General features: G+C 41.4%; 1 protein-coding gene across 2 annotated transcripts in view; it reads left to right on the forward strand.

Moving 5' to 3' along the window:
* The window catches only part of LOC128837860 (cytochrome P450 2U1), a 34768-nt gene that overhangs the window by 4675 nt on the left and 14033 nt on the right, over nt 1–16060 (forward strand). For both annotated transcript variants that reach the window (XM_054029492.1, XM_054029493.1), the window contains exon 2: nt 14146–14781. In XM_054029492.1, the coding sequence (XP_053885467.1) occupies nt 14146–14781 (636 nt within the window). The remainder of the gene's footprint in view (nt 1–14145; nt 14782–16060) is intronic.

Here is a 16060-nt window from a genome sequence, read left to right on the forward strand (position 1 = left end):
CAGTGCCATTGTACTGGGCTGGGTGGAGCAGGATTGTTCCTGCCGTGCCATGACCCATCTCCCATTGCCCCCGGCCAGCCCGTCGCTCTGAGGACTCTGCCCCCCATGCCCCATGTCCCCATTTCCCCCCTGGGGGACCACAAATATGTTTAGCACCAGGACCACAAAAAGTTAATCCATCCCTTTTTGGGGTGCAGGCTCTGGGATGGAGTTGGGGTGCAGGAGGGTTGCAGGCTATAGGTAGTTTGGGTAGTTTGAGTGAGGGGTGCAGGCTCTGACCTGGGGCATGGGATTGGGGTACAGGAGGGGGTGCAGACATGTGGGCTCTGGGAGGGAGTTAGCAACTCAGCACGTTATATAAGAGAAATGAACTGCAGTGATTTCATATAGGCATAGAAACTGATAGAAGACACTTTTACATATTCAAAATGTGAGAGGCAGAGTTGGAGGGAGGGGGTGTCTGTACAATATTTCACCGCATTCAGTCTCCTGGCTGGATCAGTAACGTAGCCGTGTACAGGGCTGCCCAGAGGATTCAGGGGGCCTGGGTCAAAGCAATTTTGGGGGCCCCTTCCATAAAAAAAGTTGCAATACTATAGTAACATGTATTTTGAAATGTAAAAAATAACCAGTGACATACATTCAAAAATTAATTTGTAATAATTTGAAAATACACAAAATACATTATTTAAAAACATTCAATGCTTTAATGGTATGTATATATTTGCAATTACATAATGGGCTGTGCTGCGACCAGGAGCGGCCCCGGACCGCGTTGGAGCCACTGCGCTGCAGTGCGCCAGGGCCGCTCCCGGACGCGGCACGCTGAGACACCGGGGGAAGACGGAGGCGGGGGCAGCCTCCGACATATTCGTGGGGGCCCCTGCAAAAAATTGCCCCACTTGGCCCCCCCCCCCCCGTCTGGGCGGCCCTGGCCCTGCAACACTTGTATAGGATAGAGAGGAGCTGCGTTGATTAAGCTTTGACAGGCTAGGAATTGGAGGCCTGTGCCTTTAAGACCCCAGCCCCAGGAACCCGCCCCCTGCTCCGAGGCTGACATGCAGCGTCCCTGTGAGAACAAAAAAACAGCCTCTGCCCCCCCCACACCCCTAGATTAGCGAGCACAGTGGGTGGCTCATCCCATGGGGTCACTGTTCCCCCCCCCCCCCCCCTCCCTAAACGGGGGTTTTGTACCCGCACGGGGTCTGGCAGTGTCTCCCCTCCCCCGCTTAACCCCGGCTCTCACCCCCCACCACCGATTTTTGCCCTTCAGCCCCTCTTCTGCCGCTAGCTACAGTAGCTTGAACCCCCCAGGCCAGTAAAATTCTGCCCCCTGCTCAGACCCTGACAGCCCCCCCGCTGCGATTTGCCCCCCTTAATCCTTTTAAACCCCCCCAAAGAGGAGGTAGCAAATCGTTAGCAGAAGTAAGGGCAGAGAGAGGGCAGAGAGAGGGCAGTGGCTACAACGAAGGTTACTGGGCATGCTCAGTTCGACTGAGCATGCTCAGTACACCCAAAGTAGCAAAACGGGAGCGGGAGCATTTTGTAGGGGTGCCTCCCCTGCATTGCACGGGGGTCCCTGCAGGAGGGAAATGTGGCCAGGTGGCTCCCTTCGAGGTGCAGCTTTCTCTCCGGGCAGGTCTTCTCAACCGGCCTTGGGGGAGGGGATGCCAGGAAACGGGCAAACCTCACCTCTCCAAACAGGGAAGCCCCTAGCCCTGGCAATGGAGCCTTAAGGGGCGGCCTGCTGGATTCCTTATACTCACAACAAAAAGGGCTTGAGACACAGCAGTGCTGGGAAGAGATTGGTCTTTATTTCCTGGCCCCAGTCAATTGACATGGGTCAGATTATTAAAGGTCCCATGGCAGCTGGGGTCAATATCCACTGACTGGTGGCTGTCCTTACTCCCCTTCCCCCCCTCCGCCCATGTATGCAGGTACAAACAAGCATGAGACAAAATGTGTCTGGGTGTAGGGTGTATCCCGAAGAATTGGATTGCTTACCTTTCCCAAAAGTGTTAAGCCCTGCGTGCAGAGAGGAAGGATGGTGTAGCAGAAGCCACATCTACACTCAAAAGTTGAGTCAACCCAGCTATGTCACTCAGGGGTGTGAAAAATCCACATCCCTGAGTGACGTTGTTAAGTTGGAATAGCCCCTGGGGTAGACAGCACTAGGTCGATGGAAGAATTCTTCTTTCGACCTAGCTACTGCCCCTTGGGAGGTGGATTAACTAAGCTGACTGAGAACCCCACTCGTCAGTGTAATGAGTGTCTACAATGAGCACTATAGCAATGCTGATGTAGTGTTTCAAGTGCAGACAAGCCCTAAGGCACTGGATGGGGTCTCAGTATATCTGGGTTCAATTATCAGATCTACCACAGACTTCCTGCAAGGCTTGGGCAAGACTCTCTCCCTCTTTATTCCCCATCTTTAAAATTGGGAGAAGAGTATTTCTGTACGTAACAGGAGGAGGTATTACAGTAAATTCATTACTTTTTTGCAAGATGTTCGGATACGATAGTGATGGGTCGGGACCTATGTAGATAAAAGTTGGATAGGAATTGATTATATTTAGGCCTGGTCTATACTAGAAAATTAGGTTGGTTTAACTACCTTAGTCGAGTGAAAAAATCCATACCTCTGGGCACCATAGTTAAACCAACCTAAGTACCCATGTAGACAGCGCAAGGTCGACAGAATAATTCTTCCGTTGACGTAGCTACTGCCTCTCAGGGAGATGAATTACATAAGCCATCGGGAAGCTCTACAGTTGCACGGCTGCAACTGTGCAGCTGTGCCTCTCTAGCATTTAAACTGTAGTCCTTAGTGGGGATGAATGAGAAGAACAGGGATTGTTTTGTATTATTAGTCTAGTGTCCAAGACTTAATAATATTTAGTCCTAGATCAGTACCAAAATATCACTATAATTCTGAGGGGCCAATAGCATCTAATGTGTCCTATGTTCATCAGGCTGGTATCTGAGTGTACAACAATTACATTAAATAAGTGGTTTCCTGACAGAGGGTCTGTCTCCTTGTGTTAGTAAGTGTTAGCGTTCTTAGGCTTTGGCACATCTTACTTTTGGGAATTCTAGCTTATAGAGGGGGAGTTTTGTATTTTGTCCTAACTGTGGCATGTTCTGCAATCCAATCCAGAGCATGGAGCTCCATGTCTGAGGGCTGGCTTCTGACAGCTCTTCCCCCTCTTTTGTGAATTTCAGCCATTGATGTTTTCATTGTTTCTAATGAGTATAATAGATTTAGTGGCTCTTGATCTCTGAGGTTGTCCAGGCCTGGCCCACTGAGGGCTTTAAATGTCAAGGTCAGAAGTTTGAATTTGATCTGTATCTCATGGGGAGCCAGTGAAATGTGCAGAGTCCCAAGGTGATGTGGTTGTGTGGGCTCAAAAGCAGGCTGCTGCATTTTTAACCAGCTGTTGCTTTTATCAGACTTTAAGTTCTGATGCCTTGTGAACCAGGGCTGAAAAATTTACTGGACTCCTAGTAACCAGATGTGAGAGTTTTGGGCAAGGATGTTACCACTAAAGGCCTGTGGTAGCATCTTTTCTCCTCTCTGGACCTCCTGGTTGCTATGTATCCTTGAGGTGAAACGATCAACTGTCCCTCCCATGGAAAATCTTGGTTGCTGTTTAGGATGGAGAGTGTCTGTCGCTCTCCCAGCCTCTGTTTGTTGGGTCCTCTCATGAATAACTTCAGTGCCTGCCTCTGCTGCTCTGTGTAGCCTTCTTGAGCAGCAGCAGCAGATTGAAAGTGGAGTGATCTTTGACCATTTCACTGCAACCCACCAAGTTCTGAATAGCAGCTATGAAACTAACTGATCCTGTTAGCCCACATGTACACTACACTAACATTTTTCTTCAAGCTTTCCACCAGTAAACTGCCACAGCTCAGCTCCACCTGTGGCAGCAATGTGGGGCATTAATGTAGTTTGGCAGCTTCTGGCAACCTCTGTTTTAACCACCACATCATCCAGACCTGCTCTGAACAGTGTTAGACAAGGTGGCGATAAAAGCACCAGCAGCAAGGCCATCCTAGCATTCGCACCATTGCTGTGGCCACTGAAGCTGCACCAGTGGCTATGCGATGATGAGAAAGCTGATGAGAAATGCTAGTGGAAACAAGGCCTACAGGTACAGCTGTTGGTTTTTTGTCAACAAGATGAGATGAGGTCTGAGTTGTCCTCTGCAGTTTTTCTGCTACAAAACCAAGGCTGGACCATAGCTCTTTAATGCTACCATACACATTAATTGAATAGGATAGCTGGTGTATTTTGGGAAAATCTGGGAAGGTAACCCATAATAAATACTTCTACAGGGCACAGAGTTCCCTGAGGACATTCACAGATCGGGGCATCAGCACCACATGCAAAAGTGCATCCTGGGATATCTTTTCTACTCTATGGTAAGAATGAGTCATGCCATGCCAGTCAATATAGTGCAAAATAAGCATGTGCTTCCTGGTTATGGTAAGATGACAACTGTTTGCTAGCCTAGCCCCTTATCAGGGTGCTACAGAGTGGGCCAGCACAATAACTAGTGCACGCAAGCATTTTAAATAGAATATCAACAACCATTTACATTCCAGAGGTGGAGAGGGGAGTTATAGTACAGGCAACATCTGAATTTCACTCTGCAGCTGCTTTGAAAAGCTCTGTGTAGCAGCAAAGAAATTGAAGTCTGCAGGTTCTAACAGGTAACGTGACACTGGCTTATCTGTGGTTCATGTTTGGAAAGGTATCTCAGCAGTACTCTATGCTCTGTTATGGGATAGCTGTCCAGACCATCCCCAAGTGTGTCAAATTTTTGAAAATGAAATCTTAAATTCTATAGAAACTGATGGTGTAGGTCCCCTTACTTTGGAAGCCCAGCACTTGGTTCTAATTATGGCAAATAGTGGACTATTGGATTGTAATGATCATTCTGGTCACTGTAAAGTACTTGCCTCTATTTTCCTTTCAATATTACTTGGGGGCCATTCACTTGAGAGAGAGTGGAGCTAGAAATCAGTGTTCTCTGAAAGTTCTGCATTCCACACTTTCTATAGCATAGGCACAGTGTTAATATCTAATTCCAGCAGATTCTGAGATATTGGCTAAAATTGTTTGTGTAACCCACTGGTGTGTTGTGTTCCCCTGATCCACAGAGGATGTTACAGCTCCTAGCTAGAGAGTTTGGCTCTTTAGCTCAAGCTGTAGATACTTACGCTTTTAAGACTGGAGATCATTAGTCCAATCCCTGCTGTCAGCCAAGGTGATAGCTGTCACATCAGCATGTCTGGTTGGAAGGAAGTAAATTGATTTAAGTTCTGTTGTTTCACAAAATTGTCAGAGCTTGGAATCAGGACATACAGGTTTGTATGTTTGGTTAAAAAACAATCAACTTTTCCACATACTGGCTCAGGATCAATGATAAAATACTGATCCTAGGTTTTTAATGTATTGTTAAGAAAACTACTACTCTCCAAGTGAGAATAAACTATTCAGAACAGTTTTCAGAGTGGTAGCTGTGTTAGTCTGTATCAGCAAAAAGAACGAGGAGTACTTGTGGCACTTTAGAGACTAACAAATTTATTTGGGCATAAGCTTTCGTGGGCTAAAACCCACTTCATCGGATGCATGCAGACTCCAACGAGAAACGGCAGAACTGGAATTAATTTGCAAACTGGCCACCATTAAATTAGACTTGAATAAAGACTGGGAATGGATGGGTCATTATACAAAGTAAAAACTATTTCCCCATGTTAATTTTTCCCCTACTGTTACTCACACCTTCTTGTCAACTGTTTGAAATGGGCCATCCTGATTATCACTACAAAAGTTTTTTTTCTCCTGCTGATAATAGCCCACCTTAATTGATTAGTCTTGTTAGATTTGGTATGGCAACACCTATTTTTTCATGTCAACTGTGTATGTACATCTTCCTACTGTATTTTCCACTGCATGAATCCGATGAAGTGGGTTTTAGCCCACGAAAGCTTATGCCCAAATAAACTTGTTAGTCTCTAAGGTTCCACAAGTACTCCTTGTTCTTTTTATTCAGAACAGTGTATTTGACTACCTTTTTCTTCTGGGCTCTGTAGCCTCCCATTGTAAAGAAATGCTTAGTTGTTTTCTCTTCAGTGCAATCCATTCTCCTTTCTCTCATTCACTTAAGTTGTCCAGAAAGGGATATAGTCACATACTATTCTTTGTAGGGTACATGCTTTCAGCAGAACAAACAAAACCGAAACTAAAATTGCTAAAAAGATAAACCAAATAACACTTCTTTGTTTTTTTTCTAGTTGGGCACCAGTGATCTCTGGACTACTTTATCCTTTTCAGCATAATATTATCATCACTGACGCCCCACTCTCCATGTTTCTCCTCTAATCCATTTTTTTTTAAAAAGCCTACATTTTCTGTTGAATGGAACTACTGTATTTGTCTTATTTACATTACCATAAAGAGTTAATTTTTATTTCACAAACAAATACATGATGCAAATTTCCTGGAAAGTAAACATGATATATGTACTGATTTTTGTAATGCACATTCCCCATAGACAAATACCACCAAAAAGTAACAATTCTTCTGCTTCTTCATGTACTGATATAATTGATCTTAGATAAAGTTAATTAACTTGTTTATGGTTTCAGGATTAAGTTAATCTAGTCTAAAAACTTGTTGTAGTGACTAATACAACTCCATTTTTGGATTTAACCCAGAAGGCATGTTGACATAATTTAAAGTACATAGATTTGTGTTTTATGGAAGGTCAGCAGACTTTGTGCCAGTACTGGCAACATCAAGTACGGTCTTCCATGTTGTAGTAGTTGTTGGAAGACATCTTGGATAACTCAGAAATATATACTGGGAGATTTCTGAGCCCTTAGCTGAATGGTTGTGTGGGAGAGTTCTATCATACTTGGTACGCCTTGCCTATAGATGTGGAGGTTTCTTGATTTGGGTTTTTTGGCAACCCCTCCCCCCCAAAAACTCTCTCTGATCTAACTCCAACAGTGGTAGCAATGGTGTGAGCTCTAGCATTATGAACATAGAAGCCTAATAAGACTGTCTAATTCAGGAATTTGGAGCAATCAAATTTTTTAATTGCTCCGCTCCGGCACCAATAGTGACTGCTCCAACTCTGCTCCGACTCAAATTAATTTTTAACTAAATAAAAAGTGCATACTGTAATTTTGAAAAAACATTTTTTTTATTCAGACTTTTAAAACAATTCAAGTGTCATCAACAATGATACAAACTAGAATCATTCATAATTTATTCTGTAAAAAATTATTGCAGCAATCAAGTCGTTTTTCATAGCCTGCCGCAAATCATTTAAAATTAACTTTAAAGCCGAAAACAGCTGCTCTACACTAGCTTGAGTTGTTGGCATGCTCGAAGCAATTCTACAGGCAGCCTGAATGCGGTGTGGGTAGCTGTGAATGGCCTCAAAAACAAACTTAACTTTTAGCCTACCAATAGATTTCATCACAATCTTCCTGAAAGTTTCTCTCGAATAATGCTTCATTACAATTACGAATGGCAGAAACTCGCCGGTATTGTTCTTGTTTATCCAATTCCTTTTTGAAGTCGTCATCTTCTGAAGAATTGATGCTTGTATTATCTACATTTCCCCGTGATGGTTGAAGACGTCTCAGGGATGGACGCTTGAACAAGTTCAGAATGGAGACGGAAGTTTGAGAACAGCCTGCTATTTCTGAAGGATGTGAACTTTCCGAAACTGCAAATTCGATTGTTGATTCCTTTTGTTGTGTTTCCTTTTCTTCAACCTCTTTCACCGAGTTCAAATGTAGCAATCGATTTTATTTTTTGAGTCGTCGAGCAATATCAAGGAGCCCTTTCTTTGCCTTTGGTATTTTCCTTGAGGTAAGAAGAATCCAATACCGTGGGTCAACATAAACTCTAGCAAGGAAGTGAATATTGTCTAAAAGCTTCTCTTCGTGTTTCTGCATGGAAGATAGAATTTCTTCTGCAATTTGTCCACCATTTTCTTGCAAGGATTTTGACAGTTTTTGCCATTCCTTCATTAAAACTCCCGGGGTTACATCGACAGCTTGAAGATTCACAGTTGTTTGGTTTGGCTTTGTCAAGAGGTCTCGCAGGTTCTTCATTTCGTCCCATTCAGTTTTTGTTAACTTGAGTTCTCTTGATCCAGCAGCAGCCACTTGTTCACAGTAAGACTGAAAAACGAGAAGCTGATCAATCATCGCAAATGTTGAACCCCAGCGAGTCACAGTATCCAATGATTGAGTTACCCCATGTAGATCAAGCAGGACACTTAGAATACTTCGGGTTCGTAGTTTGACAACTTGTCAAATTTTTGCCAGAAATTTCTTCATGTTCTTTGTTCAGTCCATCCTAGATTGCCAACTGAAGTGTGAATACCACACTTACCAGTTGGACTTTTGAGTTGTTCTCATGAAGCCATGTTGGAAGTATGAGGCTAAGGTCATGAACCCATTGCGCAGCAGCATCCATGTTGTGTTCGATTTCATCCATTCCTTTAGTTCCTTCATCAGGCAAAATAGCTTCAGTTCTGTCCACATCCCTGTTCTCAGAGGTAGAAATGGTTTCATTGTCCTCGCTGAAATTTTTGATGGCACACATCATGTTTGCTGCATTGTCAATGCAGATGCTCAGCACTTGCATTTCACTGATCCCAAATTTTTCTAAAATAGCTTTTACTTGACTTTTCACGTACGAAGAATTGTGACTCCCTTCAGTGTCGATTATGTCCAAGTTTTTTACCACAGCTTTATCTTTTCCTTCTTAGTAGTACTGAACATTGATTGCAAGGAAATTTCTGTTTCCACAGGTTGCCACATCCATTTTCAGGTAGCACAATTTTTGCTCCAAAGCTTTCTTGAGCTCTTCGCGACCAGACTCAGCTGTACTGACAACTAAATGACGAACCACATCGTGCCCCGTCAAAATGCCAAGCTGCCGACCCATTTCTCCTGCAATTTTTTTGGATTCCTTTGTTCTTTAGCCTGAAGGTAGTGAGTGTTGTTGAACTCAAGCAAACCATTTCCATCAGCCCTTCACGGAAAGTATTCGCATCCATGGTGACTGTAACCTTTGAGGACTTCAAATATGAGTCAAGTTTTGTTTGCTCAATTTTGGGTTTCTTTTCAGATGAAGCTCCGCAAAAAATCTTTTTTCCAGGAGTTTTCAAAGAGCCAGATGAACGTCATTTAGCCGCGTCAGCTTTCTGTTTTGCCTCATCTCCCTGGTCCTTTTTTGTAGCCAGAGCCACATAGTTTTCAGGGTGGTTACGTTTTACATGCCACCAAAGGTTGAAACTTTTCACAGCACTTGCTTAACTGGTCTTGAAGCTACATGGTTTGAGCTCGCCATTCACTTCCTTTTCCACCTTGCATGTTGCCGATTTCTTCTTTGCTTTTCCCAAAAGCCCAAATTTGGGCTTTTCAAATTCAAAAGTAAAGACGTCCTTGAGATCCTTTTCCGTAAATCGGCTATCAATCATGGGGGGCAGATTTGATTTTTTTGTTGTTGAAGCCATGGCCAAATCTTCTTGTGCTGCTACCGCATCCAAATGTTTCTTATGATCTTCGAAAAGCAATGAACAAAAGCATTAAATTTTTTTATAATGTACCTGCTTGTGATATCTTAACCACTTAAGGTACTTCGAATTTATTTTGGATTTTCTGGACAAAAATGATTGCATTTTATTTTTACACAAAATTATTATTAAAGTATATTTTAATATTTTAACGTTTCTTGCAGTTTTAATGAAGTAAGAAGTATTTTAATATACTTAATATAAATTTTTATTTATAAACTACAAGTTAGTTTTTCTTATGAAATTTTGCGATAAAAATATTCGAAATATTTTCCAAGTTTTTAATTAAAATCTCAAAAACACTTTAATATAGATATATCAGTGAAATTTGGTATGTGCTGTAGTGTTAGTACGTGCTATTGCTGTTCTACAACATTAATTGTTGGGAAGTAACGAGGCTACACGTTACAAGGTTGAAAATAAACTTTAACGGGAAAGTGGATTCAAATTGCAAGCATAGTCCTTTTAGTAAAGAGAGCAAATTTTCAGAAATATGTTTTTGCTTCATCGGGCTGGAAACATTATACAAGAGAGCAAATAACAGGTTCTATCTTGTATAATGTTTCCAGCCCGATGAAGCAAAAACATCATCAGGCTGGAAACATTATACAAGATAGAACCTGTTATTTGCTCTATATCTTGTATAATGTTTCCAGCCTGCTGCATGTGACTTTTTCAGTAAATTTAAAATTACAAACAACGCTACCAAAAGATAGTTGAACAGATGACATATAAAATAAGTCCACCAGAGTGATACGGGAGCATGTACAAATGAACAAATGTAACGGGAGTCCGTGTGAGAAATGAACTTAAGTGGTTAATATCTCTTGCGATATCTTAATACATCAATAAACAAAAACATTATTTTTTTTGCAATATATCTGTTTGTGATATCTCAAATGTTGCATCTTGTGTCACACTTTTCCGTAATCGCAGCACTCCGCACGTCTTGTTGATCAACCCTTATAAAAGAAGTATCCACCCATACTAATCTACGCGAGTACGTACTCGCCTAACCTTGGCACAAGGGTGGGAGCAGTCTGCAGTGTTGCCAGATGTCTGATAATTATCTGATTCTTTAATAAAACCTATCTCCAAAAAACTTTATAATTTTGTATCTGTACATTAATTCTTGATTTCGGCTGAAGTGAGAATAACTGTGACATATTACGTAAAGTGGTAAAGTAGATGTTAATATCAATTGTTATACAATCTGAAACTTTTTGGCACCTTTAGGATTTTTTTGCTAAATATCATTAATTTTGGATTGAAAATGGAGGGAAAAAAAAAACTGGAAGAGTCAAGATTTTCTGTGCTCTGGCTCCATTCCAGCTCCGGGCAAAAACCTGCAGCTCCATTGCTCCGGGCTCCAGCTCTGGGCTCCACTCCAAAGCCCTGGTCTCATTCTTGTTGCTTGATGCACTTTTATGGCTTCTTTAAGTTCTTCCTTGTATATACCCATTTGTGGGTATACTTGGCTCTCAGCTCATATACAGAGCAAGTGCTGTTTTCCCTAGCTTCTTTTTTCAATGATATTCTGTTAATAAACAAAAGTGCCCAATTACTCCTCTTTATTGTTACCTGGCACTCAGCCAATGGATTCAAGTTTCTTCTCTGATCTCCGTTGTTGCTCTAACCTAGTGCTCTTTCTCCTTTTTAATCTATTTCTCCATCTCTGTTAGTTTCTACCTATAGTAAGCTAGTTGTCAGTGCTCCCAAATGAGCTGGCATTTCCATGATTTTGATGATCTCATATGACAGTTTTCTCTGTGGAACCATGTCTGAAAAGACTTTTCCAGTAGAACGTCAGAGTTATGAACACTTTGGGAATGGAGGTTGTTCATAACTCTGAAGAAAATGTTATGGTGTTCTTTCAAAAGTTTACAACTGAACATTGACTTTATACAGCTTTGAAACTTTACTATGCAGAAGAAAAATGCTGCTTTCACTTCATTTTTTTTTAGTAGTTTACGTTTAACACAGTACGTTTTTGTTTGTTTGTGCTGCTGCCTGATTGCGTACTTCCAGTTCCAAATGAGATGTATGGTTGACTGGTCAGTTCCTAACTCTGAGGTTCTACTATAATGTGAAATTGGGACAGTCTTAATTTGCCAGCTCAGCTTTTAATGCATAAATTGAAGGGAGTTTGCTCCCTTAAAAGATGATGAGGCTGTCTTCTCCTGTGGATGGTATTCATGTCCTGAAACTACTCTTCCCCCTTCTGGAGGCAGGAAAAGGCTGTGCTGAATTGTGGTTTGGTTTCATTGTAGTACTTGCTTTAGGCCAAGTTAGAAGTGTTCTGTTTCACTGGAATGATTAATATGTTCTTGGCCAATTTCAGTATCAGATGTGCCTTAATTTTTCACTTGTCCCAGTTGATGTTACTGCTGCTATGTAGAAACACTGCCCTGGGGTGGGTAATCTGACAAGCTAAGAAAACCAACAAAAACAAAAGTATTCTGTACAGAAAATGTATTGCTGAGAAGCTGTCCTTCAAGGCATATTTATATGGAGACAAAATGAGCTTCATTTGAATACCTGTTCACTCAGTTGGTATAGTACAGTGACTTTCTTCTTAATCAAGGACTGATCATAATATTCTACTTACTTTGTTGAAGACCTTTGGAACTAAACAATGTATTCAGATTTTTCAGCCTAATACAGTCACTTTAATAGATAATTCAGTCAGAAAAATCTAATCATGAAGACCACATACCAATCTTTATTTTGCCCTTCCATATCTCTTAGAGTGTCCTGACCCTGAATAGTTGATTCTCTTTAGCATATACTACCCTTTGTACATTATTATACCCACTCTTAAATAACTTTTCTGGATTTATTTTAGTGTTAACTCATTTTCATGTTTTGATTATTAGGTTCTTTTATCAAAATGTGGATGCCTGTCCAGTATTAAGAAGACATATCTTTCTGTTACCAACTTCTAATGGTCACTGAGTTTCTCTCTTGTGTTCTGTTATCTGGCCATATGTTAGATTAGGCATTAAGCTCTTATCAAACTGCCTTTCACAAATCAATTAATTTTTTAAAAAAGATCTTTGAAACTTAACATTAATGGTGAGATGTGGTTGTCATGTAGCTTTTGTGAAAACAAGCTGCTTTCTAAGAAAACATAATGTGAGTTCACCATAAGTGGCACTAAAATATTGGTTCTTGCTCTGATGGCTTAAAATACTTTTCCAAGTTAACCAAATTCATCTAAACCTGATCAGAGTAAGTCACTGTAGCTAGCTGTCTTTTTGTTTTGTTTATATAGTTAGACACTGTACACATTTATAGTACTATTGTAAATACAACAAGGTGTATCTATTTGCATGTAAATTAATATTTATAGTTGACTCCAAAGAAGCCCATGAACAGAAAAGTTTAAAATATTGACTTGGGGTAGATTTCATAATACGAAACACCCATGGAGAATGTGTGTTTAAAGTTTTGAAAACTCCCTACTGATGCAAATCCAAGGGTATTTTTACCCAGAAGTTTTAAATATATAGTCACCTTCCCAGTCTATCTGTAGGTTTTATATCCTGTTGCCTAATTGTTTCATAAAAAGGTAGGGGTCAACTTGAATTTTCTCTTTCATGGGAGTCGCATGAACACAGACAGTACGGGGGAGGTGTGTACCATGGAGAGAGTCGTCCTGTAATGTCACAGTGCAGAACAAACTGTGTTTGAATATTTGGTTATCTCCATTGCTCATGGCATTTGTGTAGGAGGTTCCTTTTTTTTTTTTTTTTTTTGTTCATTTGTTTAAAGGGTTACTGCCAACGTATGTCCAAAACGTGATATTCCTGTGAAATGCTTACAAGACGGTAAGCCAGGGGTCAGCAACCTTTCAGAAGTGGTGTGTCGAGTCTTCATTTATTCACTCTAATTTTAAGGTTTCGCGTGCCAGTAATACATTTTAATGTTTTTAGATGGTCTCTTTCTATAAGTCTATAATATATAACTAAACTATTGTTGTATGTAAAGTAAATAAGGTCTTTAAAATGTTTAAGAAGCTTAATTTAAAATGAAATTAAAATGCAGAGCCCCCCAGACCGGTGGCCAGGACCCAGGCAGTGTGAGTGCCACTAAAAATCAGCTCGCGTGCCGCCTTCGGCACACGTGCCATAGGTTGCCTACCCCTGCGGTAAGCAATAATAATAGTTCTGTAGTGCCTTCGAACTGAGGATCTCAAAATGTATTTCAAACATTAAGCCTGTTGAGGTAGCCATTTTACAGATTGGATCCAATTTACAGATTGGAAAACTGAGATACAGAGTTGCCCAAGGCCATGTAAGAAGTCTTGGGTAGAGCTGGAACAGAGTCATCTTTCTCTGGCTCCTAGTTCTGTGCCTTGATCACACGACTCTCCTTCCTTTTTGGAAAGTTCCTGATCTGGTTCTGAGGTGTCTTTTTTGGGGTGGGTGGGAGGGGAATTAAATATGTCACCTTGAGAATATAGCTGCTCAGTTTGGGATTCACTTTTTTTATTTTATTTTTTTTAATTCCCTTCCCTCCCCCACCGCCTCCCCAGGTGTCGTTTTTGCACCATATGGTCCCATATGGAGACAACAGAGGAAGTTTTCTCACTCAACTCTTCGTCATTTTGGATTAGGAAAGCATAGCCTGGAACCCAAAATCATTGAAGAACTGAAGTATGTGAAGGAAGAAATGCTAAGATATGGAAAGGATCCATTTAACCCCTTTCCTATTATCAGCAACTCTGTGTCCAATGTTATCTGTTCCATGGCCTTTGGCAGGCGCTTTGACTATGAAGACATTGAGTTTAAGACCATGCTAAGTCTCATGTCACGTGCGCTAGAGATAAGTGTAAACAGCCATGTATTTCTGGTCAACATTTGTCCTTGGCTGTACTATCTTCCCTTTGGCCCTTTCAGAGAACTGAGACAAATTGAGTTTGATGTCACAGCTTTTCTAAAGAAAATAATTGCACAGCACAGGGACACCCTGGATAGAGAAAATCCCAGGGACTTCATTGATATGTATCTCCTCCAAGTGGAAGAAGAGAGAAAGAGCAACAGTGAGAGCAGCTTTAATGAAGACTACCTGTTTTTTATCATTGGTGACCTCTTCATCGCAGGTACTGACACCACTACCAACACACTGCTCTGGTGTCTGCTCTATATGTCTCTCCACCCAGAAGTACAAGGTAAATGAGACTTTTCTAACCGTATTTACTCTACACTGGACTACAAGACTGCGTTGTTGTTTTTATATAGTGCTGTATTTTATCAGGAAGGCAGACAGGCAAGTAACCCAAAATTGTGTTAATCTGAAATTAAAGTTATAAACAGGTATAAGTAACTTAAAGGGCTAATAATTAGTAGAGCACCTCAATATCCTGGTTTTATTGTATATGTAATGAAATCAAATACAAGCCCTCCCCCGAAAAACATAAGTACCCCAATGGCATTAATGTTGCCCACGCAATCCCTGCCATACTGTGCATTTGCCACCTAAATTTTCTAGATATGTATCTAAGGCACATATTGCAGCTAGTTGACATGTCAAACTTGGATACATTGATGTTTTGGCTGGGAACCCCCCCTCTAGGTTTCAGAGCCTGAGCTCCAGCCCGAGGTTTCAGTCCAGAGCTGCTAGACAAAGAAGGTTTCAAGTACGAGGCACTGTGACGTGGCTGTAGTAAGTACTGCCTACAACACTTCTGTCAGTGCCTCCTAATCTAGAGTAATCTCTTTTAAAAAGGTCAAGGTAATAGTTTATTCTCCAAACTCAATCATAAATCTTCTTCAGGCAAAGATTGTACAATAGGACAGCAGTTCAGCATTCTGGAGACAAATGAGTTCACTCAGTGCTAATTTAAAACACCATTTTATTGCCTGTTGTTAGATTGGAACAGGAACAGCCAAACACCGTATCACCTAGGGACAAACCCTTTTCTAGGGTGACCATATTTCTTAAAGTAAAAACGGGATGGCCCGGGGCTCGCCCAAGCCATTGCATTACCTATGCTGACCTTAATAGTCCTCCAGCAACTGTTCCACAATGCCTAATACTGACTGCTCTGGTCGCAATTCTGAACTCCACTGCCGAGGGCTCACGGGGACTGGAAATTGCCCCCTTAAAGCCCTACAAAATTTTTAAATGCATTTTCCTGATTGTCCAGCTTGGAAGTTGGTGAGTAAATCTAGCCGTTCTCTAGACATGCTCTGTCCTGGAGTAAACAGGAGATATTGGATCTCTTGAGCTTGTGGGGGGAAAAAAGACGGTACAGGCACAGCTACAAACCAGCTGTAGAAATGTGAACATCTGAAAGCAAATTGCTCAGGGAATGCAGGCGAAGGAGTACGACCGGGATCAGCAGCAGTGCCTCATGAAAGCGTCTCTCTTTCACCAACAGAAATCTGTCCAATAAAAGATATTTTCTCACCCAACTTTAGAGTTGGAGTATTTTTACCACTTTGGCT

Source organism: Malaclemys terrapin, chromosome 5, assembly GCF_027887155.1.
Source record: "Malaclemys terrapin pileata isolate rMalTer1 chromosome 5, rMalTer1.hap1, whole genome shotgun sequence".
NCBI classification, from domain to species: Eukaryota; Metazoa; Chordata; order Testudines; family Emydidae; genus Malaclemys; species Malaclemys terrapin.